General features: G+C 35.1%; 1 protein-coding gene across 1 annotated transcript in view; it reads left to right on the plus strand.

The window, feature by feature from the left end:
* The first annotated feature begins 7,767 nt into the window (after nucleotides 1-7,767).
* Nucleotides 7,768-25,754, plus strand: part of CNGB3 (cyclic nucleotide gated channel subunit beta 3) — a 136,537-nt gene continuing 118,550 nt past the window's right edge. Inside the window, exons 1-3 of the mRNA XM_078071673.1 lie at nucleotides 7,768-7,878; nucleotides 11,576-11,651; nucleotides 21,173-21,299. Coding sequence (XP_077927799.1) covers nucleotides 7,768-7,878; nucleotides 11,576-11,651; nucleotides 21,173-21,299 — 314 coding nt within the window. The remainder of the gene's footprint in view (nucleotides 7,879-11,575; nucleotides 11,652-21,172; nucleotides 21,300-25,754) is intronic.

Here is a 25,754-nt window from a genome sequence, read left to right on the forward strand (position 1 = left end):
AACCATCATCCTCTCAACATTCATTCAGTCATGGAGTAACTAGAATATGCACGAGGGATATGAAGGTGGCCAGAGTATAGCCTCTGCCTGAAGGAGCTTCTTACACTCTGAAAGGAAAAACAGATCTAGAAATGTTTGTAAAATGAGAAATGATAAAGTGGAGATGTGTGTATGACACAAGGTACAATAGGAGCAACAAAGAAGGGAGAAGATATTTGCAAATGATATATCTGATAAAAGGTTAGTGTCTAAAATATATAAAGAACTTATACAACTCAACACCAAAAAATACAAATAATCCAATTTAAAAGTGGGCAGAAGAAATGAACAAATAATTCTCCAAAGAAGACATATAGATGGCCAATAGACACATGAAAACATACTCAACATCATTATATAAACACCTTCTGAAATAGGGAGAAAAAAAGTCAGGAGAAGGAAATACCCAGCTTGAGGTAGATAGACAAGAAGTAGAACAGCATTTCAGGCAGGATAATAGTGCATATGAGCAAAGACAGGAATGGGGTAAGAAAAAGCAGAGTGATTCAAGTTACCATAAATAATTTATTATGGCAAAAGCTTAGAGTGGGAAGAAGTAGGGGTTACAGGTGAAACCTGAGATATAGACAAGAGATGATTATAAAGAGCCTGGAATGTCATGGTTAGGAGTTTAGATGTTATGCCATGGGCAGAAGGAGTTGCTGAGGACTTTCAGTTAGACATATGATCAGATTTATATTGAAGAATGATTTTTTTTACAGGGTAGTGTTTAACACACACTATTGCAGAAATGTGGCGACTTTGTACAAAAAATTTAGAGTGCTCTTGATGAAATTCCAGTAGCCACTTCACCCAGAGTAAGCAACCCTCTGCTTTCTCTTGTCTTCTTGCTGGCTGGAGAGATCCTCCACAGAACAACACAAAATCACAGAATTTAGAGCTAGAAGGAAACTTAACTATTACTTTGCCTGATCCTATCATTTCCAGGGTAACGCAAGAGATTTGACTTAGCTCACATATCTATTCAGTGGAAAAGAAAGAGCCAAAAATTCATGTTTCTCATTCCAGAATTCTTTCCAGTTGTCCATTTTCTGAACTTTGAGACCCCTAATCTAGACAAAGTGAAAGTATTCATCTGTAATTTTAATGCCTGCGTTAATACCATTCTATTGACAAAAAGTTGTTGGGGGTATTTTAAATAACTTATAAATGTGCTTGAATTAATATCTGTAACACTTTTCTTTTGACCTAAGGGTTGAATTGTCAAAGCAGACTTCCCAGAATCATAAAGTTTACCTGATACCAAACTTCACCAATTATTCAATGGATATGGGCCACCATCAGACATAGCCAAAACGTCTTTTTGGAAAAACTCAAAACCACCAGACACCACATCCCAAACTGTTTTTTTTCCTCCTGCTGTAGGCATATTTTGGCTTTGGATGTATAAGGAGTTTTTGAGTATTGTATTCAGAAGCATTTCTCACAAAAGGAAGATGGTTTGATTTAAGGACATTTCCATTTTGTACTCGCTTACAAAGCTTACATCCTTCTCCCTCCCCCAATCACCAACCAGCTGTGCCACATAAATCTATAAATTCCAGGTTTATTTGCAATAAGCAATCTAAAGAGACCAAAACTGTCCTACTAAACACATTTCATAAATAGGACTTCCCTGGTATCTTCCCACTAGTAAATACTATGAGCAGGTTTACAAGGAGGTGTGATGAAGTCATTTATTCCTCTCAGGGTCCTAGGAAGAGAGGGAATTAGTCACAAGCCTGCTGTCAACACTTTAATGTTTATATCCTAAGTTCAAAAGTATAATCAACTATAGGATTAGAGGATCATCTGAGAAATTCCTAAAATGAATACATATATAATTAATATTTCATTCAGAATTATTTCTGAAGCAACAATATGACCAAAAAGAAAACTCTGCTTTTTAAGACAAAGAACAACCATTTTTTGAACAAAAATAAATAATTTTGTATTTCCAGGATATACAAGTCAAATCATATAGTCTATCAAGTTATTTATTACATAGGATTTTTTTTATTAAGTGACTAAATCTAAAATTAAAACTTCTAATTTCTTTTAAAAATCAGTAGGGGACTTGTGATTTTGGTAATATGGAAAACTAAATTAAAATTCTTCCTTGACAAATACTCAAAATTTTTTTCTCCGTAAACCGTAACAAATATATTTTAAAATGCATAACCAGTATCTTAAGGAAATCCCCTGTTTTCAAAAATACAGAGAGAAGAAGTATTTAATGAGTTAACTTGGGCTGTCCTGGGTGTAGGGGATGTGGAGGGTAGTCTTTGTGCTTAAAGGCTTTGATTTTCATTGGAAAGTGTGCTAAAGAAGGGGTCCCATTAAAAACAAAATAAAAACAAAGACAAGATCCCCTTAAAAGAAATGCATCGTTGGTGGACTGACAAAAAAAAATTCATCCAATAACCCAGATATTAAGAAAGTTTATCTAGGCTCTAGGTAGGAAAATAAAGTTCCCTTAACAGTTTTTTTTTAATTGAGGTAAAATTGGTATATAACATTTCATGTTTCAGGTGTACAACATTATAATTCAACACCTGTATGCACTACATGTGATCACCACCAAAAGCCTAGTTACCATTCATCACCAGACAATTGACCCCCTTCACCCTTTTCATCCACCCTCAAACCCCTTCCCCCTCTGGTAGCCATCAATCTGTTCTCTGTATCTATGAGTTTGTTTTGTATTGTTCTTTTTCATTTGTTTGTTTCTCCTTAACAATTCTTTTTTTTTTAATTTTTTAAAGATTTTGTTTATTTGACAGAGAGAAAGCACAAGCAAGGGGAGTGGCAGGCAGAGGGAGAGGGAGAAGCAGGCTCCCCATTGAGCAAAGAGCCCAATGCAGGGCTCAATCCCAGGACCCTGGGATCATGACCTTAGCCTAAGGCAGACGCTTAACTGACTGAGCCACCCAGGCACCCCATCTCCTTAACAATTCTTAACATTGAAACTCTACCTCACAGGTTTGGGATTCCAATTTACATACACACAAAAAAAGAGTAGAATAAGCAGATTTTTTAACAATGTAGAAATAACTGTAGTTAACAATACTGTATTGTGTACTTGAAAGTTGCTATGAGAGTAGAGCTTAAATGCTCTCACCATAACAACAACCAAATGGTAATAATGTGAGGTGAAGGATGTTTTAACTAACATTATTGTGGTAAATGTTTCACAATACATACATTTATCAAATCATTGTATTGTACACCTTAAACTTACACAATGTTATATGTCAATTATATGTCAATAAAGTTGAAAAAAATAAGTTTTAATTTTTAAAATAAGGCAAATTAGGAATAAGCTTCCACCAATAATTAGGGCTGGACATTGATAATTCCTTCTCAAAATATTCAAGTATTTTTATGCTCTAACTCTAGTCATAGGTTTTTTTTTAAAGTAACATTTTTACGTTTATAGAAAATGTTTATATTATCCAGAAATTTAATTAATTCATTAAATTTTTCCAGTATTCTAATGTTTCAGGTGGTCCTTGGAACTCAGTGTAGCAAGCAACTTCACTTTAAAAGTATTTTCAGAACATAGAAAGAGCATTTTCTATTATGTAAATTACTTTAATTTTAAAAGAGCAGAACAAATTTCTGTAAGTGACATATTCATTCTAGCATTTTAAAAAATATTGAATATTTTTTAAAAAGCTAACTGGTTAAAATATAATATCATGACTTGATACTGTGTATTGTAAAAGGACATTGAATCCTGACTATTCAACTGGGTCTTTAAGATGTTTGTAAAGAAGAATCTATTGAAGATAAAAATTGGTTGTTCACAGGTATTTGTATGCTTAAACCTAGTATACCAAGAGATGGATTGTGAAGAACAACTTAGTTTATGCTGAAAAGTAGCCTTTTCAATGATCTTATTGCTATTGTTGGATGGCATATAGAACAAAAGCATGCAGACAACCAGGGGTTATCTTGTTTCCTCGTCCCTCCAATTGATAACTGTGTATTTTAATAATCAAAATGTCATTAAGGTCTTACATTGGGGTGTCCATGCATCTACTGGATATGTCACTACCGGGATGGAAATGAGAGATCCATGGCTCTCCTAGAGAATATGATTCCCACCTTTCTCTTCTACCCTCTGCTTTGGTCTTAGACTTCCAAAAAGGAGATGAGGTCTTCACTGAAATTTCATAGACCTCCAATGTAGACATTGGTGAAATGGCCCTTAAACAAATTTTTGAGGTTTTTTTTTGGAAAGTGATTTTGGTTAATAGTGAAATTGTGAAAGATATAATAGTATATTCTACATATCTGGCTAGAATGGTATAGATGCAGTGAAAAGATCCAGCATTAGGTGACAATGTGATACCAGAAATGGCACAGCAAAGGGTTCTGATGGTAAAGACCTTTCCATCTATCTACTGGGGAAAAGACATAGATGCAGGAAAACATTAGTGAATGAAGCAACATATTGTGGTGCTATGCGTTGAAGGACACATGTAAATTTAAATGCTGCAAGTATAATATATTTAATCAGGTCTGACTTAAAACAGATATAAGTGAGGACTAAGTTGTCAAGTATCTTAAAGGGCTTTCAATTAAATTCTATTCAGCAGAGGAGGCATCACAACCCTGGACTTAAAGCTATATTCCAAAGCTGCAGTAATCAAAACAGTATGATACTGGGACAAAAATAGACACATAGATCAATAGAACAGAAAACTCAGAAATGAACCCACAACTATTTGGCCAATTAATCTTCCACAAAGCAGGAAAGAATATCCAATGGGAAAAAGAATGTCTCTTGAACAAATAGTGCTGGGAAAACTGGACAGCAACATGCAGAAGAATGAAAATGAACCACTTTCTTACACCATAAACAAAAATAAATTCAAAGTGGATTAAAGACCTAAATGTGAGACCTGAAACCAATAAAAATCCTAGAAGCGAGCACAGGCAATAACTTCTTTGACATTGGCCGTATCAACATTTTTCTACATATGCCTCCTGAGGCAAAGGAGATAAAAGCAAAAATAAACTATTGGGACTGCATCAAAATAAAAAGCTTCTGCACAGTGAAGGAAACAACCAACAAAACTAAAAGGCAACCTATGAAATGGGAGAAGATACTACAAATGACATATCTGATAAAAAAGTTAATATCTAAAATATGTAGAGAACTTATAAAACTCAGCACCCAAAAAATAAATAGTCCAGTTAAAAAATGAGCAGAAGACATGAATAGACATTCTTCCAAAGAAGACATCCAGATGGCCAACAGACACATGGAAAGATGTTCAACATCACTCATCATCAGGGAAATACGAATAAAAACTACAATGAGATGTCAAATCACACCTGTCAGAATGGTTAAAATCAACAACACGAGAAAAGACAGGTATTGGTGAGGATGCAGAAAAAAGGGAACTGTCTTGCACTGTTGGTGGGAATGTAAACTGGTGCCGCCACTCTGGAAAACAGTATGGAGAATCCTCAAAAAGTTAAAAATTTCAATTGCACTACTGGATATTTACCCAAAGAACACAAAAATTCTGGGGCACCTGGGTGGCTCAGTCGGTTAAGTATCTGCCTTCGGCTCAGGTCATGATCTCAGGGTTCTGGAATCAAACCCCGTGTTGGGTTCCTTGCTCAGTGGGGAATCTGCTTCTCCCTCTCCCTCTGCCTCTCCCCTCTGCTTGTGCTCTCTCTCTCTCTCTCTCAAATAAATAAATAATATCTTAAAAAAAAGAACACAAAAATTCTAATTCAAAGTGATACATGCACCCTGATATTTATAGCAGCATCATCTACAATAGCCAAATAATGGAAACAGTGCAGGTGTCCATTGACTGATGAATGGATAAAGAAGATGTGGCACACACACACACACACATACACACACAAAATGTAATATTATATTACTTGGCCATAAAAAGGATGAAATCTTGCCATTTGCAATGACATGGATGGAGCTAGAGTATTATGCTAAGCAAAATAAGTCAAAAGACAAATATCATATAATTTCACTCCTATGTGGAATTTAAGAAACAAAACAAATGAACAAAGGGACAAAAAAAGAGAGAGAGAGGCAAACCAAGAAACAAACTCTTAAGTATCGAGAACAAACTGATGGGTACCAGAGGGGAGGTAGGTGGGGGGATGGGTAAAATAGATGATGGGGATTAAGGAGTGCACTTGTTGTGATGAGCACTGCGTGTTGTATGGGTGTTGAATCATTATATTGTGCACCTGAAACTAATAGTACACTGTATGTTAACTAACTGGAATTTAAATAAAAATTTAAAAATTTAAAAATTCTATTCAGCAGAGACTTGAGTTTCTATTCTATATAAAGGTATTGTGGGAATAAAATAAGTCTCCTCCTTCAAAAAATTTAACTTTATTGGTTCAGAAAAAAATCCATGGTGCAGTAAGATACATATTTTCTTACAATTTATGAAATTAATAATCCAATGGAATTATCTAGGCTTATAAAAGTAGGAATCACTTATGTCGCTTTTATGATATTGCAGTGATTTGTAAGAAAATTGTAAACTTGTAAGAAGTTTTAGAACAAATTGCTTCTGAGCAATGAAATACATATCCTCTAAAATGTTTTTATCAAATATATTGTCTCTGTTACAAGCTGAATTATATTTTCTCAAAAATTCATATTGAAGTCCTAATCCCCAAAACCTCGGAATGTGACTGCATTTGAGTTAGGGTCTTTAAAGAGGTAATTAAGTTATAATTATAAAGCTCATTGAGGTGGGCCTTAATCCAGTATGACTGGCATCCTTATAAGAAGAAGGAATTGGGACACAAACATGACCAGGGTGAAGACAAAGTGAAGACACAGGGAGAAGATAATAGCCATCTACAAGCCAAAGAGACCTAGGATACTTCCCTCCCTCATGACCCTCAGAAGGAACCAACCTTACTGACACTTTGAACTAGGACATTAATAATTCTTCCAAAACTGTGATAAATAAATTTCTGTTGTTTAAGTCACCCAGTCTGTGGTAATTTGCTACGGCAGCCCTAGCAAACTAACATACTCTTTCCTTAATTCTAGTATAATCATCATTATGAATCTGAGATGAACATTTAGGCTATTGGGAATGCAAAGCCTCATTTACTCATTTTCCACTATAGTTTCTAAGAGTTCCATTAATCTGATCAATTAATAAAATACTTATTTAAAAAACACTAGAAAGACAGAAAAAGGAAAAAAAATAGTTATCTCATGGTGTAGGACTAGAGATGGGAACTCTGGGGGACCTCTTCCTTATAAGGATTGTTCCTTATATTATAAGCCCTTATGCACATATTATTTTTTAATCATTTGCATGTTACTTTGATTAAATTAGTTAAATGGAGATGGGTAGGTGGGTAATTAGAAAAGAAAAATAAACAAACCAATGGGCAATGTGATCACATTTAAACAATTCAAGTCAACAGTGAAGTTTTGTTTAATCCTCCACTTATAAACTATTCTCCGGGGCATTTTGACTCTTTAAAGTTCATAAACAGAATTCAAATCACCCAAGCAGAAGTAATTTGCTGCTTTTAAGCCAAAGCCCCAACTAGCTACAGCCTTGCCTCTAGGAATTAACGAGAACAAAATCCTGATTAAACAACTAATTGGCTTGTCTACTAATGAAAAGAAAAACAAAGTACATTGCTCTACCTTGAGACAGAGTCGTAAAAACAGAAGTTTTCAGAACCACCTCAGAGAAAATGTTTAAATTGTTGACAATAAAGTCCAACAAGGTGAAGCCTAGAGAAGGGAATGATGAGAATAAACAAGGTCCTGATCCAAGCAATCAGCTTCAGCAATCCACAAGACAGGTATGCTACTTACATTCCTAAATCAGTCTTGATTCTTATCATTTTTGTCTAGTGATGGATTTTTGTCCAGTGTTTTAATATATACTGTGGTATGTAAGATTGCTTTGCTGTTTCACCTGCTACCATTTGGGTCATGCTGTTTGTCTTTGGAGTTTTATCCACATCATTTTATATATACTATATATATTTGCTTTATTTTTTTATATATTTGCTTTAAAATGATTAATAAACGTTTAGAAGGAGTTGGAAAAGCCAAGTAGGACTTCTTGTTGCTGATTTACACTTCTACATAATCCAAAATGAAATAATTTCTCAAATATTAAATGGGCTATATGAATTAGTTTCAACAAAGAATATCAAGCATCCTGACTGTGGTAAACTACAATTTAACAGTAATTGCTCTAGACTAGGAGTTCTTGAAAAGGGAACAGTTTAGTCACTCAGGACAATTGGCAATGTATGGAGTTATTTTTGGTTTTCACAGCTCAGGGGTAGAGATGTTACTTGCATCTAGTGAATAAAGACCAGAGATTATGCTAGACATCCTAGAATGTACAGGACAGCCCTTCACAACATAGAATTATCCAGTTCAAAATTTCAAAACTGCCGAAGTGGAGGAACCCTACTCTAGATAAGTATTTTTCATAAGTTCTAGGTCTACTCATCTGTAAAATGAAGATAATACCTGCTTCGTAGCCTTGTTGTGTAAACTAGAGACAGTATATCTAAAGCGCATAGTAAAGGCTTCTCAAATGGCAATTATTATTATTAATATTATTATTACTATTATAAGTAATTTGTGTTTATATGACAGATTTAAGTCCAAAGTGATAATTATATGATCAATATTCACTTACAACTATCTACAGAATAATTTTCATAAATTACTGACTAGATTTACCTAAAAGTGCTAAAGATTTTTAGAGCAATAATTATTTTCCCATCTAAAAGAATTGGATGAAAGATGTCAAGTACAAGCAGGGCTGTACCTCAGGGACTAAAACAGCATGGTCTAATGATTCAGGTTTAAATGAGCCTAGAGTATAGAAAACACCAAGATTACTTAGCATTGGCCTTGGAAAATTTGCCTTTCATTTCTGATTAACATTGACTGTGTTTGCAATGGAGAACAGATATGGAGGATGTGCTTAGCATTGCTTCATTGCCCTTGACTTTTTCTAATTCTTATCCTAAAATAAATAATCCCATGCTTTGAAAATTATTAATATGCTTAAAAACTCATGGAATATCACAAATGTTGAACTGGGTATTTTCCTTCAGCTAGTCTCGTTGTTTCTTCCTGGGAAAGTCACTACAATGATATTTAACCCCTGCCTATCATGATTATTTTTCAAAAGAGCACATAAAAATAACTAATATATTATTCTCTCGGAGAACATAATAGCTAACAATAATTACTATGTGCCAGGCAAGGTGCTAGCCTCTTCCAAGTACTATTGTATTAAATCTTCAGAGTAACCATGAGTCCTGTTATAATTTGTTGCTTACACACAACTAACAACTGGCAAAGCTTGGGTTGAAACCCCGTTCTATCTGACTTCAGCACCTGAGAGCTCAATCTCAAGGCTGTACTTCTTCAGAACAAATGAATATTAGTTGAATCAACTTTCTAAATACTCTACTCACAGGATAAAGGAATGTTCGAGAGAAGGCAAAAAGAACAAAAACTCCTTACAGAGTTGTCTTTCCTTCAGAAACAGTAGTACTGAAGAAGTACTTATACTAGACACAGGTAGATCAACTCTTGTGTATATCCCATGACATTCCAGCAGTACTAATTTATGGATGTTAACATGAAGTCTACTGGCATCATGTTATATCTCAAAAGGCATATTTTGGGAAATTATTTGCATCTACTCTTTTGATGTAATAACACGTTGGTAGAGGAAATAGAGTTATTCTCTAGTTTCAAATATGCTAAATATTAAAAATGACAGAAAGTTAAAACCATTTTTTATCCACAGAATATAACCTTTTAAAATGGCATTTAGGGGCGCCTGGGTGGCTCAGTCGTTAAGCGTCTGCCTTTGGCTCAGGTCATGATCCCAGGGTCCTGGGATCGAGTCCCACATCGGGCTCCCTGCTCGGCGGGAGGCCTGCTTCTCCCTCTCCCACTCCCCCTGCTTGTGTTCCTGCTCTCGCTATCTCTCTCTCTGTCAAATAAATAAATAAAATCTTTAAAAAAAAAATAAAAAAAAATAAATAAATAAATAAAATGGCATTTAAACAACAAGTTTTGGAAAAACAAATAGATGATTTGAGGCCTATAAGAAGATATTCAGGAATGAATAAATCAATTTACATTGTTCTTTTAAAGTGTCATTTAAAGAGTTAGTTCTTAAACCAAAATAACATAGGTGACTTCCATTTGTCAATAACCAATAAATCAAGATCTGCAAACTCAGACTAATCCAAACTCTCATACTACAGAATAAGACACCATTCACATAAATCTACATTTGTATACATGAAAAGACTATGATGAATATGTTTATGAATAGCATCATAATATGATGTAAAAGTACTTGAAGTGAGAAGGCTTTACCACTACTCCATAATATATCCAGGGATACATATCTTTCTAGCTACTTAATCAATTTCCTACTCGATAACATAAGAATAATAATAGCTGTCTTGCCTAACACATATGGTTACTGTCAGGCTTAAATTAAATCATCTGATTAACTTATTTTTTAGTTTAAAATGTTCCTGATATACAGTGCCTATAAATAATGCCAAACTCCACATCAAGGCTTATGAGACTTTCAAGGCCCTTGTCCCTGCCTATTTAGCTAGCCTTATTTTCTCACACTCTTTCCCATTCAACCACTTCTACTTTAGTCTCCCCCAACCTCCTGTATACAATCACACCTTGGACTTTTGGTAAGTAGGCATTCTCTGCCTGGAATGTTTTCCATGCCTTGTTCATAAAAAAAAAAAAAATCATCTTGATTTGTAATAGTCTCCTCCCTTTCCTTCTACTCCAGTAGAATTGACCACTCCACCTTTATGCCCTGTTCTTTCCTCTACAGACATTGTCTCATCGCCTGTAACATTTCCTTGCATTTACACTTTTGTGTGTTTGTTTCCCCTACTAGACTTTGAACAGCTTGGGAGCCAACATTTCTATGTTCTAACATTATATCTCATTTCACTCTGTCCCCACAGGATGTCCCCACATCCTCAGACACACACTGGCCACATCCAGTGAGACATACATACATTTCAAAGGAAAGCTTAGATGCTCAAATGGTGAGGTAGAAGCAAATGAAATCACAAAGAGAAGAAAAAGAGAGCTCTGAATTAAGAAACTAGACACTTTCTTCTCTCCATCACTTTAAGTTCTACTACTAAAGACGTAGACCAGGACCAATACTAGGGCTGTGGGGAGTGAGGACTGAAATTGGGAGGAACATGTGCCAGAGAGATGCAGCAACCACACTGAGAAAAAGAGTGCCTGAGGCCAGCAAGCTGTAAAGGTCGGGGCTGATTATGCAATAGTAGAGCCAAGAATATTCATTTAAGTACAAGAATTATCATTTGCAGTATACCATAAACAAATGATAAACTTTAACGATTGGCTTGTTCACTGAATGAAAAACTCTGTGTTATATTTTACATTTAAATTTACTTTATGTAAATTCATCGTGTACAATCTTTATTTTGTTTCTTAAAGGGAGAAAACAAAAGTGAAAAGAAATCTCTCCAAACCAAGATGACTCCCGTTGAAGAGTCACACACCAAAATACAAGGTCAGAACCCAAATCTATAGGAAAAAAAATCTATAAAGTAAAATGCGTATCTCTCCGAAATATGTTACCTTGACTAGGTTGATCACCTAGGCTAAATCATACTTGAGATACCTTAAAGATCTTAATGTTTATAAAAATATTATTTCTTCATTCAGTCACTTACTCAATAGATGCTTTTTTATTACCTACTCTGTGCCAGGCATCGGTTTATGGACTGGAGATATAGTAGCAAACAATATGGGCCAAGTCTGTGTTAACATAGGCATATAATGAACAATATAATTTCAGATAAGGGTTATAAAATAATAAAATTGATGTTGATTGTACATGTTTAAAGTTTCAATGCCCAGACCTCTGCTCTTCTTCCTTTAAACTCTCTCCATTAGAAATCTCATCTACTCCTAGGGCTACCATAACTCATTCCTATGTCAGTGATTCCATAGCAGACCCAATTCCTTTTTTAAGACCCTGTCCAGTATTTTCTAAGTAACCACTGGACATATACACATGTATGTTCTGCTACCATTCTGTTTTACTATGAGTTATTTTATAATAGTGATGGTTTCAAATCAATAGTTCTTCCCACATAAAAATACAACCTTAATGGTTTGAAACCAAAGATCACATCTTTGGGATGAAAGTTTATTCTTATCCTTGTTATACTTTTTTCGAAGTGTATTTGTAAGCTTAATTTTTCATAGCTGGTAATAAAAACTCTTGTGGAAACTTCATTTAACAGAGAAGCTTTTTGAGTGGAAAGGAAAAAAAATAGTTTCATTTAAATCTGCAGACTTAGCATGTCTTCAAAGTCTTTAATAGAAATAACAGTTATATTTAAGATATTTTGTTTTGAAAAAGCAAAATTATTAGTGTTTAAAGATAGCCTTTTATATGTGCTTGGTATTTTTATATTCTTCACTTCAAAACATGCAGGTGCAATGTCACAATATCTGCAGATGTTGATTTCTGATTATAGAACTCTTATCTTCTGCAGAGCATGGTTTAATTTTTATCTGCCATGGAAATGAAGAACGTAATACATTTTGGATTCAAATAAAGATAACTTTCTAAAGTCCTCTTTTGATTACAATCATCTTTCTTAGGCTTCCACTTCACTTTATAGTACATTAAATCCTTCTTTAAAAAATGTTTTGGTACCAGTAGAGGATATGTAAATGACTTCCCTAATAGTTTATGATACAGTAAGGTGACTTAGCGTGGAAATGGATCAAAGTTAGGTGCCCACAGCTAGTATGGTATATTAGGTTGAATAATGGCTCCTCAAAGACATCCATCCCCTAATCCCTAAAAACTATGAATTTGTTACATGAGGTGGGGGGAAATGCTGATGTTATTAAGTTAAGGATCGTGAGATGGGAAGATTATCCAGAAGGCCTCAATATAATTAAGGGGTTCTTGTAGGAAGAAGGCAGGAAGGTCAAAGGCAGAAGAAGATAGGATGATGCAATCTGAAGATGGAGGAAGGGACACAAACCAAGGAACACAGGCAGCCTCTACAAGCTGGAAAACAATAAACCCAGTGTTGTTCTAAGCCTTTAAGCTTATTTGCTACAGCAACAGAAAACTAATCTATATGGCTTTAAAAAACTCTGTACTTAATTTTTTTTAGTTTTATTTTATTATGTTATGTTAATCACCATTCATTACATCATTAGTTTTTGATGTAGTGATCCATGATTCATTGTTTGCGTGTAACACCCAGTGCTCCATGCAGTATGTGCCCTCTTTAATACCCATCACCAGGCTAACCCATACCCCCACCCCCTCCCCTCTAGAACCCTCAGTTTGTTTCTCAGAGTCCATAGTCTCTCATGGTTCGTTCCCCCCCCCCTTCATTTTTCCCTTCCTACTATCTTTTTTTTTAACATATAATGTATTATTTGTTTCAGAGGTACAAGTCTGTGATTCACCAGTCTTACACAATTCACAGCGCCCACCATGGCACATACCCTCCCCAATGCCCATCACCCAGCCACCCCATCCCTCCGACCCCCCACCACTCCAGCAACCCTCAGTTTGTTTCCTGAGGAAAATACTCTGTACTTTAAAAAGTAGCAAAAAAGAAATAAGAAATTGATTTTTGCTCCAATCCATAACATAAATTCAGTATACTGGCAGTATATTTACTAGAAAGAGCACTTGTTTTAGAGTTTGACATGCTTGAATTCAAATTATATCTCTACCACTTAATAGCTTTGAGTGACCATAGTCAAGAGAGTTGACATCTCTGAGTCTCAGTTTGCTCATGTATAAAATAAGGATAATACTGTCATAAATCTTCTAGGTTGTGAGTACAAATTAAATCAGTTAATATATGTAAAACATTTAGCACCAAGGTTGATAAATTCCAGTGTTGATAGAAGTCAGATAGCATAAATGAGGATCATGCATGCCCTGTCTAAGGAGGCTAGAGGCCACTCAGCCAACCAATCACTGCCGTGTGGGGATGAGAGGCAAGTGCTGCCAGACATCGAGAGAGACTGCAAATACAAATTTTAATTTGAAATCTCTCAATTTTTAAATGTTGACTTTTTTAAATGTTTGAATATTCTCTTTTTAAATCACTGAAAAAAAAACCTGAAATCTTGTCAAATTTAGTCCATATAACCATGTTGTGACCTCTAACCAACCACATGGTAGGTACTTGATGTTATTCATATGTATGAACAGTGACAACCTTAAACAAGATTCTGAATCTTGCAATGTTTTTATTATCCTCTTACTCTTCCCTTTCTTTCACTCATGCCCTCCATCCCAAATTTGTGTTGCAAACAGACTGCAAGTGTGGTGTCCTCTCTGGGCCTCCCGTGCCAAATAGCTGTCTACAGCCAAGATCTCTAGGTTCCAAGTCTAACACATTTCCAGGTCTGCAGAGGTGTCCCAGGCCTTGCCAGTTCCCCACCACTCTCCAAACTGACCTAGGCTGCATCTCAGCCAGCTCAGTTTGGACAGAAATCTGGAAAGCTAAAATCTGCTCTAGAACTTAAAACTACTCTAAAAAACAAAATATATTAACTTTTCAAATATAGCAGAAAAAAGGAGGGAAAATCCTAGCTTGTTTAAACAAGAAACCACTCTTTAGTCCTTGGAAATAACAGTTAACTTATACAAATTTAATTTGCCTTGTAAGGAATAGGAAAATAGCCAAACTATGTACAGAAATTTAATTTTTAAGAATCAGGAAAGGCTTCCCTATATAAGATCAACCAGTTCAATTGTCACGCACAGGAGGTACTATGGCTAATTTTAGTAGTATAGTCCACTTTCTGTAACTGTCAATTCTATTCATCAACCAAAGGATAATGTGGGAATATAGGAACAACAACAACAAAATGAATGAAACTTTTAACAAAACTACTCAAGCATATTTTTCTGCTGCATCCAAAAAGAAAAAAAGAGAAAAAAACCCTTATGTCGTAAACAATTACAGTTATTAAGCTTAATAAGAAATATTCTTTCAAAATCATACCTGATGTGATGATGAACAAAAGAAACGAGAAATGAATGAACACGGCATGTGAAATTTCTGAAAACTTAGTCTAGAAAAAAGATAAATATGATGTTCTTTATAATTTGACATGATGAAGAAAATTCCTAACCATGCGGATTTGGCAAGGGACAGAGACATGATTTGGCAAGGGACAGAGACTTCAGTGACAAGGGCTCAAGGGTAAGAAAACCTATGGATAACTGGAACTGGAAAACCATTCAAGGGACAGAGCCAGCCCTAGGAGCTAATTGATTTCTCTGCCTCTTGCTCATAGTCAACATGGCTTCATTTCTCATGACTGCTGCATTTCTCTCTGCATATCTACTTTGGACTGCTCTCACTCCTGTCTACTCCTTTCCCACTCTAAATTCCAGAGGGAATGGTCTGACTGACTTAGATAGCAACCATTATTCCACTGGGCTGAGCCTATCATACCACCACCCAAATCACAGCCAACTGTGGACTGACCACCTTCTTTAGGTCAGGTGCCCATCTGTGTGCACAATCAATAACCATTACTGTGTATATGTATAATACAGAACAGAGATGCCTTGCTAAAGATGGAGAGGTAAGGAGAGCTGATCAGCTAGGAGAAGTTAGGCATAGACATTATTCTTTGTTTTAAATATCAAACAGAAGACAAGACTCTTAACTGAAAACTTCCTCGGTTTCCACCTATTTTATAAACTAAAAACTTAAGAGTCTCTAACCAATGTGGATAAGATGTTTTATTTTTATTTTTTATTTCTCTGATAAAATACCATATATTTTATAGTTTGGATGATTTAAATATATCTGCATAATTCAATTAAATTAAACTATTTTTAGGCTTTTTTTCTGCTAAAGAATATACCTGATTTGTAAGAAGTTGCATTCTGCTTTCCTGATTCCTTATACACTTTTAAGTAAATAACAGCTCCTGCATGCCTCATATATGTCAATGCTGTGCAGCTCTGAAAGAGTTAATATATATATTTTTTAAAAAGATAATTTACCCCAGTCGGGCTGGCGGAACACTTTGTGTTTATATTGCATTTTTCCTGAATGGAGTCTTTATCTAATCCTCACAGAAATCCCCTTGACAAAAGTGTTTCTCATTTTATGGATGAGGAAACTGTTATAGAAAAGCAACTTATCCAGAGTTACCCAGAGAATTAGTGATGTAAGGATTAGAGTTCTGTGCTTAGTACCCAGCACCAGTAACTTACCACACTCGTTAATACCTATACATAAAATGTCTTTTCTAGATGAATTAATCCCAGTGCAAAAGTACCTGAAACAAAGCATGACATTGAGAGAGGACAGGATCCCTAATCCTGACCCAATACCAAAGCTACCTTAGATGGATCTGTATTTCCTATTTGTTGATTTATTCATTTTTTTATTTGTGATGATGTATCTTAAAATAACAAGAAAACTGCCTAAATATAAAAATCCCTTCAGGACTTTCTGGCACCTTAAGGCTGAGTAGAGGACTTCTAACCTCTGACCCAATGCAAGGACCCCATCTTACCTCCCTCAGTGCAGTCTCCAGCATCTGCCTGCATACCTCCAGCAATGGGGCTTTCATTGCCTCACAAAGCCGTATGTTTCGCTATTAGACAAGTTTAGTTGTTAGAATGTTTGGATTTTATTTGCCTGTCTTGTAAATCCCATTGATGGATCTTTCTTCTGCCTTCTGGTGTATATGAAATAAGTCTTTTCTCTTCTATGCAACAGCCCTTCAAAGAATCTGAAATAACTGCTATGTCACTCACTAGTTGGTCTTCAGTACTTCAGCTAAAGACCCTAAGTTCCTTAACTATTCCTTATGAGATGGTTTCCAGAACTCTCACCTACTCTGATTCCTTCTCCTCTGGATTTTTTATAGATTGCATGAGCATTTGTAATATAAAGTATTACATTTTTCAAATTCTGTGACATTTTAGGACACTCCTTCAGGTTCCATTTTATACGCATCCCTATAATGTTTGTCAGCTTCCTCCATGTCATTTGACAATCCACAAAGATATCATAAAATTTCAAGTATAATCAAAATGTTATAATTAAAATTATTGTATATATTCTAGTAACTACAAAATTAAACAGGCTGAGTCAAAAATACAATCTTGAGTACCAGAGAATAATCATAAATTATACTCTTCTTAAAACTGTGTTATTTATCATTTTATTCCAAACGTTCATTCATTAAGATGAAAATGATAGTGTCATTTATGCATGTAATCAAAGTACTCAGACTTAGTTTTTGTTAATTCACCTAACATCTAATTACTTAGATATCGTTGGTGTCTAATAAAAGTAGTTTTGTTTTTGAGACAGAACCCACAATGTATTTGGTGTTTTAAGTTAGAAATTCAGGGGTGCCTGGGTGGCTCAGTCATTAGGCGTCTGCCTTCAGCTCAGGTCATGATCCCAGGGTCCTGGGATCAAGCCCCGGATCGGGTTCCCTGCTCAGCAGGAAGCCTGCTTCTCCCTCTCCCACTCCCCCTGCTTGGGTTCCCTCTTTCACTGTGTCTCTCTCTGTCAAATAAGTAAATAAAATCTTTTTTTAAAAAAAGAGTTAGAAATTCAACCAAGGGATATCATCACCCACATCAAACATTCCAACGAATGAAAGCATTTAAAAGTCTTTTCCTTTTTATATCCGTCCAAAAAAAAAAAGCCAACTGAACCAACACCTGTCTAATTCACAGCCGTATTCCCAAATTAGGTTCTTTGGATTCCTCCTTTTCCAGCAATTATTTAGTGCCACTGATAAAATGTGGAAGGTTAATGGCTTTCTGCATCACTTATTTCCTCACTTGAAGACGGAAGCAGATGTTTCACACCTTCACAGGTCTCTACAATGTGCTGCTACAAGGGGGCCAAGCAGTTTGAAAGTGTATTACAGAGGCCCAGAGTGAGATGCTGCCAGGCCAAATACAGAATCAGCCAGGTGTGTGGAGGGCAAATTCAGTACTCATTCTTGCACATTCAGTAAAAGCAACCATATCAGAACACTTTGATTCCAGATTTTACTATCTGCCATGGGCACACATTCCAGGGCAGAATTTGACTAAGTGTGCTGATGAGATCTGGCAATTGCTACGCAATGTGCAAAGAGCACAGTTCACAGAAAAGACGTACACTATTCATCTGGGCAGCTACAAAAGTGGGAATCCTGCTGTCCGTGTGTGAAGCTGGGGAAAACTACAATGTGAGGTTGACAAAACTTCACCCAGATGCCAGACCAAGATTTGCTGTGTATTTTAGGTTTCTTTCGTGATGAGGGTGATGCAAACAATCTGACCATCTGTTCCCACAAACAAATAACATGCTGCATGGATAAAAAGACACCCACACTGACTATAGTTGACAGGGATCCTTTTGTTTTAAGTCCTCATGAGTATGTTTAAAGTTGTTCTGCTTTGAATCCAAGAATGGGCAATAACTCGTTTCTTGTCTTCACCAACGAGCTATGATTAAGGATTTATTTTGTAATTAAAATGCTTATCCACAAAGCAAATTAGGCTGGAATTAATTTCTAAATAGCTTTGACTTGCCATAGTAGAGGCAGCGTCATTTTAGAAGGGGTTGGTAATGTCTAGAAAAGATCTAGTAAGGTAACAGGATCTAATTAGAGTTAGTTTAATCCAAATGTTATGATGATAAACAGAAACTCCTTATTAGAAGGGAAGAAAAGAACTGTTAAAGAATAGTCAGTAATTTAAATGGTACTAGCAGAAAAGTAATACTGTAAATGTAATGCATATGCTATAGCTTGAATGAGTAATGTAAGTATGTGATGCAGCTTATATTCACATGCTTTTATAAGAAATGGTCAATAAAAGCCTCTTAAGAAGTACTCTGTTTTACAGATTCTGCTTTTTTTATATTCAGAAGGGATTTTCTATTATTCTTTTACTCATATTTCTTGCTCTATTTCAATACTAATTTGGGGGCAGGAGTGCAGGTGCTCCTAGAAAAATATACGAACACAGTGGTTCATAACCTTTTTTTGGCCCAGACTTCTTTGAAGAGCTCATGTTAACCTTAAATCCTCTCCATGTAAAAAATGCATACGCAACATACAGTCTCAAAAGTTCCAGTCCATGAGCGCACTAGACATCTGTGGCTAGAGGTTAAGAACTATGCTCTAAAAGATCTTACACTAATTACCTCAGTGTTTGTAGATATAGGAAAAAGATTTGGCTGTCACTTTCCTAGGCAGCAATATGTAGTATAACGTTAGAGATCTGAAAAATTATTTTTTTGGTTAGATAAAGAGAAATGGGAAAATATGGTTTGACGCAAATACATAGGGAAAATAGGTCCTTCTCTCTTATTTCTACCAAAAGCCTCTTAGAGTACAAAATGACATACTAAAAGTGCAATTTTTTTACTCTGAAATCTGTTCAATACTGATAAGCTCACTAGTGTACCACATGTGCTTGTATAAAAAGGACCCTATCCTGCCCCTCTCAGTAAGATTCCATATACGTGGGAACATTGCATCTGGAATATAGTCTTTAGACACAGACTCCAAGAACATGATTACAGTAATGGTCCTTTGTATCCAAAGTTAAAGTTAGGAATTCGGAGGTTTCTCATTTAAACATACTACTGTGGTTTCTATCTTCTAGCCAAAATTACTATAATTCCAAAATAAATGTAAGTAGGAGATACATAATGAAGAAACTTGTTTTTGGAAATCCAGAGGTTTAAGCTTTCGTAGTCATAAACATTTTAAAACTCTAAGTAGTGAGTTCATTTTATGATTCCCTTTATTCCTGAAACATGTTCCTGAAAAGTTTTGTACATTGGAAGATTTTAGATGGATCATAGGAATTTTCATATTAAAAGACTTATATGGTAAAAACTTTTGTGAAAGTAAGTGATCACCCCATGATTTATCATTTTTGTGAATCCAGATTTTCAATACTGGATTGGCTTAAGTTTTTCCAATTATAATGTATTACAAAAAAATAAAAGTTATGATTTGAGCATTGATTCTAATTTCCTAAGCACAGTGCATCCAATTAAAAATAAATTAGAAACTGTGGACAATGAATAACCATTAAATTTTGTTCATTCTATTTCTTTGCTCCTTCTATATTTTCTTTTTACATTAAGCCATTTACTTTCATTAAAATCTTCTCTATAATCCAAATATTTACCAGTGAATTGATTATCCTTTTGGTACACTACAATTTAAACTATATTAATTAGAAATTGTATTTGTAGGGCGCCTGGGTGGCTCAGTTGGTTAAGCGACTGCCTTCAGCTCAGGTCATGATCCTGGAGTCCCGGGATCGAGTCCCGCATCGGGCTCCCTGCTCGGCAGGGAGTCTGCTTCTCCCTCTGACCCTCTCATGCTCTCTCTATCTCATTCTCTCTCTCAAATAAATAAATAAAATCTTTAAAAAAAAAAAATAATGAAAGCTTGTCTAAAAAAAAAAAAGAAATTGTATTTGTAGGCTTGAAGGGAAATTTTTAATTTTTGGACTGAAAAATGAAACTAACACATATTAGTTTGCATTGTTTATTCAGAAAAGATATCATAGCTAAAGATGATCAGACCAAAAACAAAAATTTGGTTTCACTAAAAAACTAGAAAGCAAAATTCTAAAATAATGTCAATGATATCACTTCTGCCTGTTTTATTTTTCTGAATTTTATGAGGCTTCAGTTTCAGCCACAAATTATGAATAATACTTTAGCAGAACTGAAATGCCTTTTGAATGATTATTCCTTATTAATCTCAGCTTTGCTAGTTGCAAAGAGGAATATACTGTATGAACCTTTTGTTACATAATACACCAACTCTAAGTATACTTTTTATCAGCCTGAAGGTATCTACAAGTTAACTTCTCCTGCATAAGGTCCTACTTTGTTTAGCAGGAATCCTAAGAGAGGCATTCTTAAGATTATTTTGGAGAAACAAGCAGGATCTCTGTAATTTGTGCTGTCCAATATGGCTTATCAAGAGTGGCATATATTCTTCTGTCTGTATGTTTTTTCCTTTCCATAGATAAAATCTCCGAGAAAAATTTGCTCAGAGATCTGACCACAAACCCTGACCATCAAAATCCAACAGAATCAAAGGGAACAATGCCGGAGCAGAAAGAAATGGAAACTGGGAAAGAAGTCCTAGTCAGGTGAGAATTCAGTAAAACACATAATACATGTTAGATATATTGCTCAGCCTGCACTGAAGAAATCAAATGCCTATTCCCTGCTTTAGCTGAACAAAGGTCAGGACAACAGTAGTCACATAACAGAGGAACTGGCTGGAAGTTAGAGATTGTTTCTGTCCAGTTCACTATCCCTTACTAGCTAGTCCTGGCCACTAATCAGGATCTCTAGGCAGCCATTTGGCTATAGGCCAAATCACACCAGCAAAAACATGGCAGTCACACGTCTGAGTCATTAATATCATCATGGAAACCACCTACATATTTACTAGGCATGAATTTTAAAAAGAAGGAATTGAAGAGAATATATGATTCTTCTCCGAGTTCACAAAGAAACAGTCATTCCAATTCTGTAAGCATTTTATTGTTTAATTATTATTTCCTTTCATCTGCTAAAGAAAGTGTGGCATGGTAACCAAGAATAATTACAGAAACAGGTAATCTTTATGCCACTGAAGGAATACAGCTTTATAAACACTTCCCACAAAATTATCGGAAATATCACAGAAGAGATGACAATTTCAATGTGAATCAGTGAATCCACAATAAAACACAACTAGGAGACTCTTCATTTTGCCACTTCTTGGCATGCTATTATGTGCCTGCTGATCCAATTTGAATTGCTTAATTATAGTTAATATAATTGCAATAGGCTTATGAAACAATAAAAGCATACTCTTATTTAACAGGCAAGAAGAGTTGTCATTTAAAAAGAAATTAGAAGTATCTATTTCTCCCCCCAATTCCCCTCCCCACTTCTTTCTCAGCAGCTCCTCCACTGTGTTGAACTGTGTGCTGCCAATAAGAGTTAGAGTGATAATCTAAGACCCAGTGTATTGCAGACTGAACAATAGGCATCAGAAAGTGCATTTTCAATAAATACAAATTTGACTATATATGAAATTAAACACGAGCTCACTCTACCACATGCATACACATAAAAAGTTGTTTGACATACTATTTAGGCAGAGAGATGTTTAAACTCTGGGATAAAGACTAAAATCTTACAAGTGAGCTAAGTAATTATTTATATTATTTTTGTAACTGTTGGTGTTTATAGAATGATTTGCAGTTCTTTTAGTGGGTCATTATTATCTTCACTCTACAGATAAGCAGCCAAGGCACAAGGAGGTTAATTAGTTTGCCTATAGTAATAGGGTCAGTTCAGCCAAGATTGGACTGCACAAGACTTAAATTCCTCGTGGAACCTTTTCCTCCCTCTCATCAATAAACTTACTTTAATCAACAGCTTAACCTTCTGAACCAATCTCTCTTTCTACCATTCATTTTAGTATACTTAATTTTTTGTAATAACCAATGGTGATAGGTATGTTTTCAAAGAACTGAAGTGGAAGCCATAGCTAACATTTTAGGAATATATTCCTCTTAACCCAAATCCATTTCCAGTATTGTACTCTTCTGAAATATGAAAATGGAAAACTTTCAATTACCCAGAAAGTGGGTCAATCAGCATATCTCAAAAACACAAAACTCCTTGACATGACTTCTAAGACCATGCCTGGTCTGTCTCATCCCCTACCTTCCTATCCCTCTACTCCGGTCACACTGGCCCTATTTCAGTCTCTTGTACCTGTGAATTGATTTTTCTCTGGAATAATTTATTATTCTTTCTGCAATATAGGCAGCAAAATGGCTTGAGAATTATTGACAAACTGAGTAAATCCAAATTAGCTTGAAACTCTTACTTTATTGTTACATGGCTGGTCACACTCTTCCTCAGGAATGAGTGAAAACCAGCTGCATTGAAGGAGCAACTTTAAAGGGTCACTAGAAGTTCCAGTGTCACTTTTGACTAATATTATGGGAATCCTAATGTCTTAATACCATGTACAACTTACCAAACCCTTCTTATTTTGATTTCATAGGCATTAATAGTACCACATCTAGAATCCTAGACAGCAGGGTTTTTATACATCACCAGAAAATATCAATTATAAAATAACTTCCAATTGACAGTGTTATTTCACAGTACTCTCAATGAGTAAAGACCATTTTGGTATTTGCAGTTATTAAAAATCAACAACTTTAACCTTGAGCAAGCCAGGTTTTAAAAAGTTTTTTTTTTCTAGAAAAACTTTAAGGATTTGATTGATTGCAGGCAATAGATGCTTGCCAGTGGCTACTTCTCACCTCAATTTTTTGAATTTGCAAGAAGTTAGATTATTAATAAATAAAATTTTAAAGTAGATTTCTTGCTCTGAGTGCATTTACATTATCTTCTGCCTTAAGTCCTGTATTGAATAGGGATTATGTGTCTAAGCTTATCAGTAAGTATTGAGGAGAATGCATGTTGTGGATTTTGCTGTCTCTGTGTGTGAAATACAGTTTGATATTATTGATTATACCTTTAATTTCTGTCACATTCAGAAGATGGGCAGAGGTGGATACGAAAAGAACTAATAGTATATATATATAGTACTCTATATACTATAGTATATATAGTAAATCTGTAAATATATAACAGATTTATTGTAAAGAATTGGATCCCACGATTATGGAGGCTGAGAAGTCCCAATATCTATAGTCAGCAAAGCTAGAGGCCCAGGAAAGGCAATGGTGTAGTTCTAGTCTGAATATGAAGGCCTAAGAACCAGAACTGTCCATGTAGTTCCAGTCCAAAGGCTGGCAGACTTAAGACCCAGAAAGAACCAATGTTTCAGTTTGAACCTGAGGGCAAGAAGAGGTCATGTCCCAGCCTGCAAACTGGAAGAGATTTCTAAACATAACCCAACTGTACTGGCAAGCTGATCATGGACTTCCAGTCCCCAGATCTGTAAGAAATAAATTTCTGTTGTTTACATACCACCCAATCCCTAATACTTTGTTACAGCAGCCTGAACTAAGACATCACCAACCCAACCCAAAACTCTTCAACATAGAGCCTTTGTAATGTTCCCTTGTAATAAGGGTCTCAGATATTGTTTTGTAAGGATAAAAGAGTATAGATATATGTTTAAGCCAAATTCAGATATTATGTCTATTTAGCTATTTATATAAACACAAAAAGGTGAATAAAGTTTATATTATTATTATAAAGATGTAAATTCATAAAATAAAAATCACTTTTGTGATTTTTTTCATCCAGCCTTCAATAAGATCCTAAATAAAGCCTAAAACTAATTTTCTAGCCACAGGAATAATATTTATCTCAAATACAAGTCAGCCCAGGAGGAGATATTTTTCAAGATATCCAAGTATTACATGTCCACAGTTCTGACTGGAATCCATTTGTATTAAACTAGCTTTCTTTCTTTATCCTTTCTTTTTATATCCTTTCACAACATTTTCTAAATTGTCTATCCAGGGAAAGGAAATTCTTTGCAAATCTTCCCTGAAAAAAGCAACCAATTCATTATCTTGTCAGATGAATCATTTAGCTTCTGAAAGACATGGTGTTCACCCCTGGAAGGTCCCATTGATGCTATTTGTCCATTACCAAGAAAAATGGCCTATTTCTGGCATTCCATCTCAGCACATTCTTATTTTTTAATATAAAAAAGTATATTTTGATGGACACTAATGAATAGCAAGCAAAAGAAGATGTGTTTTGCCTGGAAACATCAAATAGCTATGTCTGGAAAAGGAGACAGAGTTGAATGGCTGATAGGTTAAGTAGTTAAATGATGAACAAGCAAGTGAGTGAAACGTTCAGTGCCCGTGACTGGGGTGCACTGCAAGACTGACTTTTACAGTATAGTATATGACTTTTCATCACCATTGCTACCCATAATGCTAAGAAGGAAGGTTATTTCTATGAATAGTCTTCTTTGTTCATAATAGCAATCAGTCTCTATTTGGGTGGTTTTAAAATAGGCAATCATTTCACAGCAGGAACAATGAGGACAGAATAGAATTCAGAATCTTATCAGCACTCATAAACACTGCCATTTATTGTCTTGTAGCTAGAAAAAGCAAGAATCACTTCAGTAAAGATGCTTAAAAATCCATATGTGATTTTATAGTTGAAATAGAAAAGGAATATCAGCTATTGAGTTTACCAAAATAAAATACAATTTTATACTTGAATAATTTAGAAGTTGTAAAAAAAGGAAATCAGTTACTATTTACCAATTTTATATAATGCATAATAAAAATTATGCACTATTACCTTTAGCCCTAAATTAAAATTTTCCTCTGTGGTAAGCAATACCTTTATAATTAGGTATTGCAAACACTTTTAACAACAGATTGGCATCTGTTTTTAATAATGGCATCATTTTTAATAATGATTGCTACTGCTATTTCTAGCAAAATGGCAGACTAAACATTTATAGAAAATTCTTTGGGGAGAATATAATTAAAAATACTAGATGAAGTATAAAAACCTACATTTGAATGCATGCCTGAGCTGGTGGGAAATAATTCTATTGTTAGAAAGTTTCACGAATTGGTGTTTGC

This window comes from Halichoerus grypus, chromosome 5, assembly GCF_964656455.1.
Source record: "Halichoerus grypus chromosome 5, mHalGry1.hap1.1, whole genome shotgun sequence".
NCBI lineage: Eukaryota > Metazoa > Chordata > Mammalia > Carnivora > Phocidae > Halichoerus > Halichoerus grypus.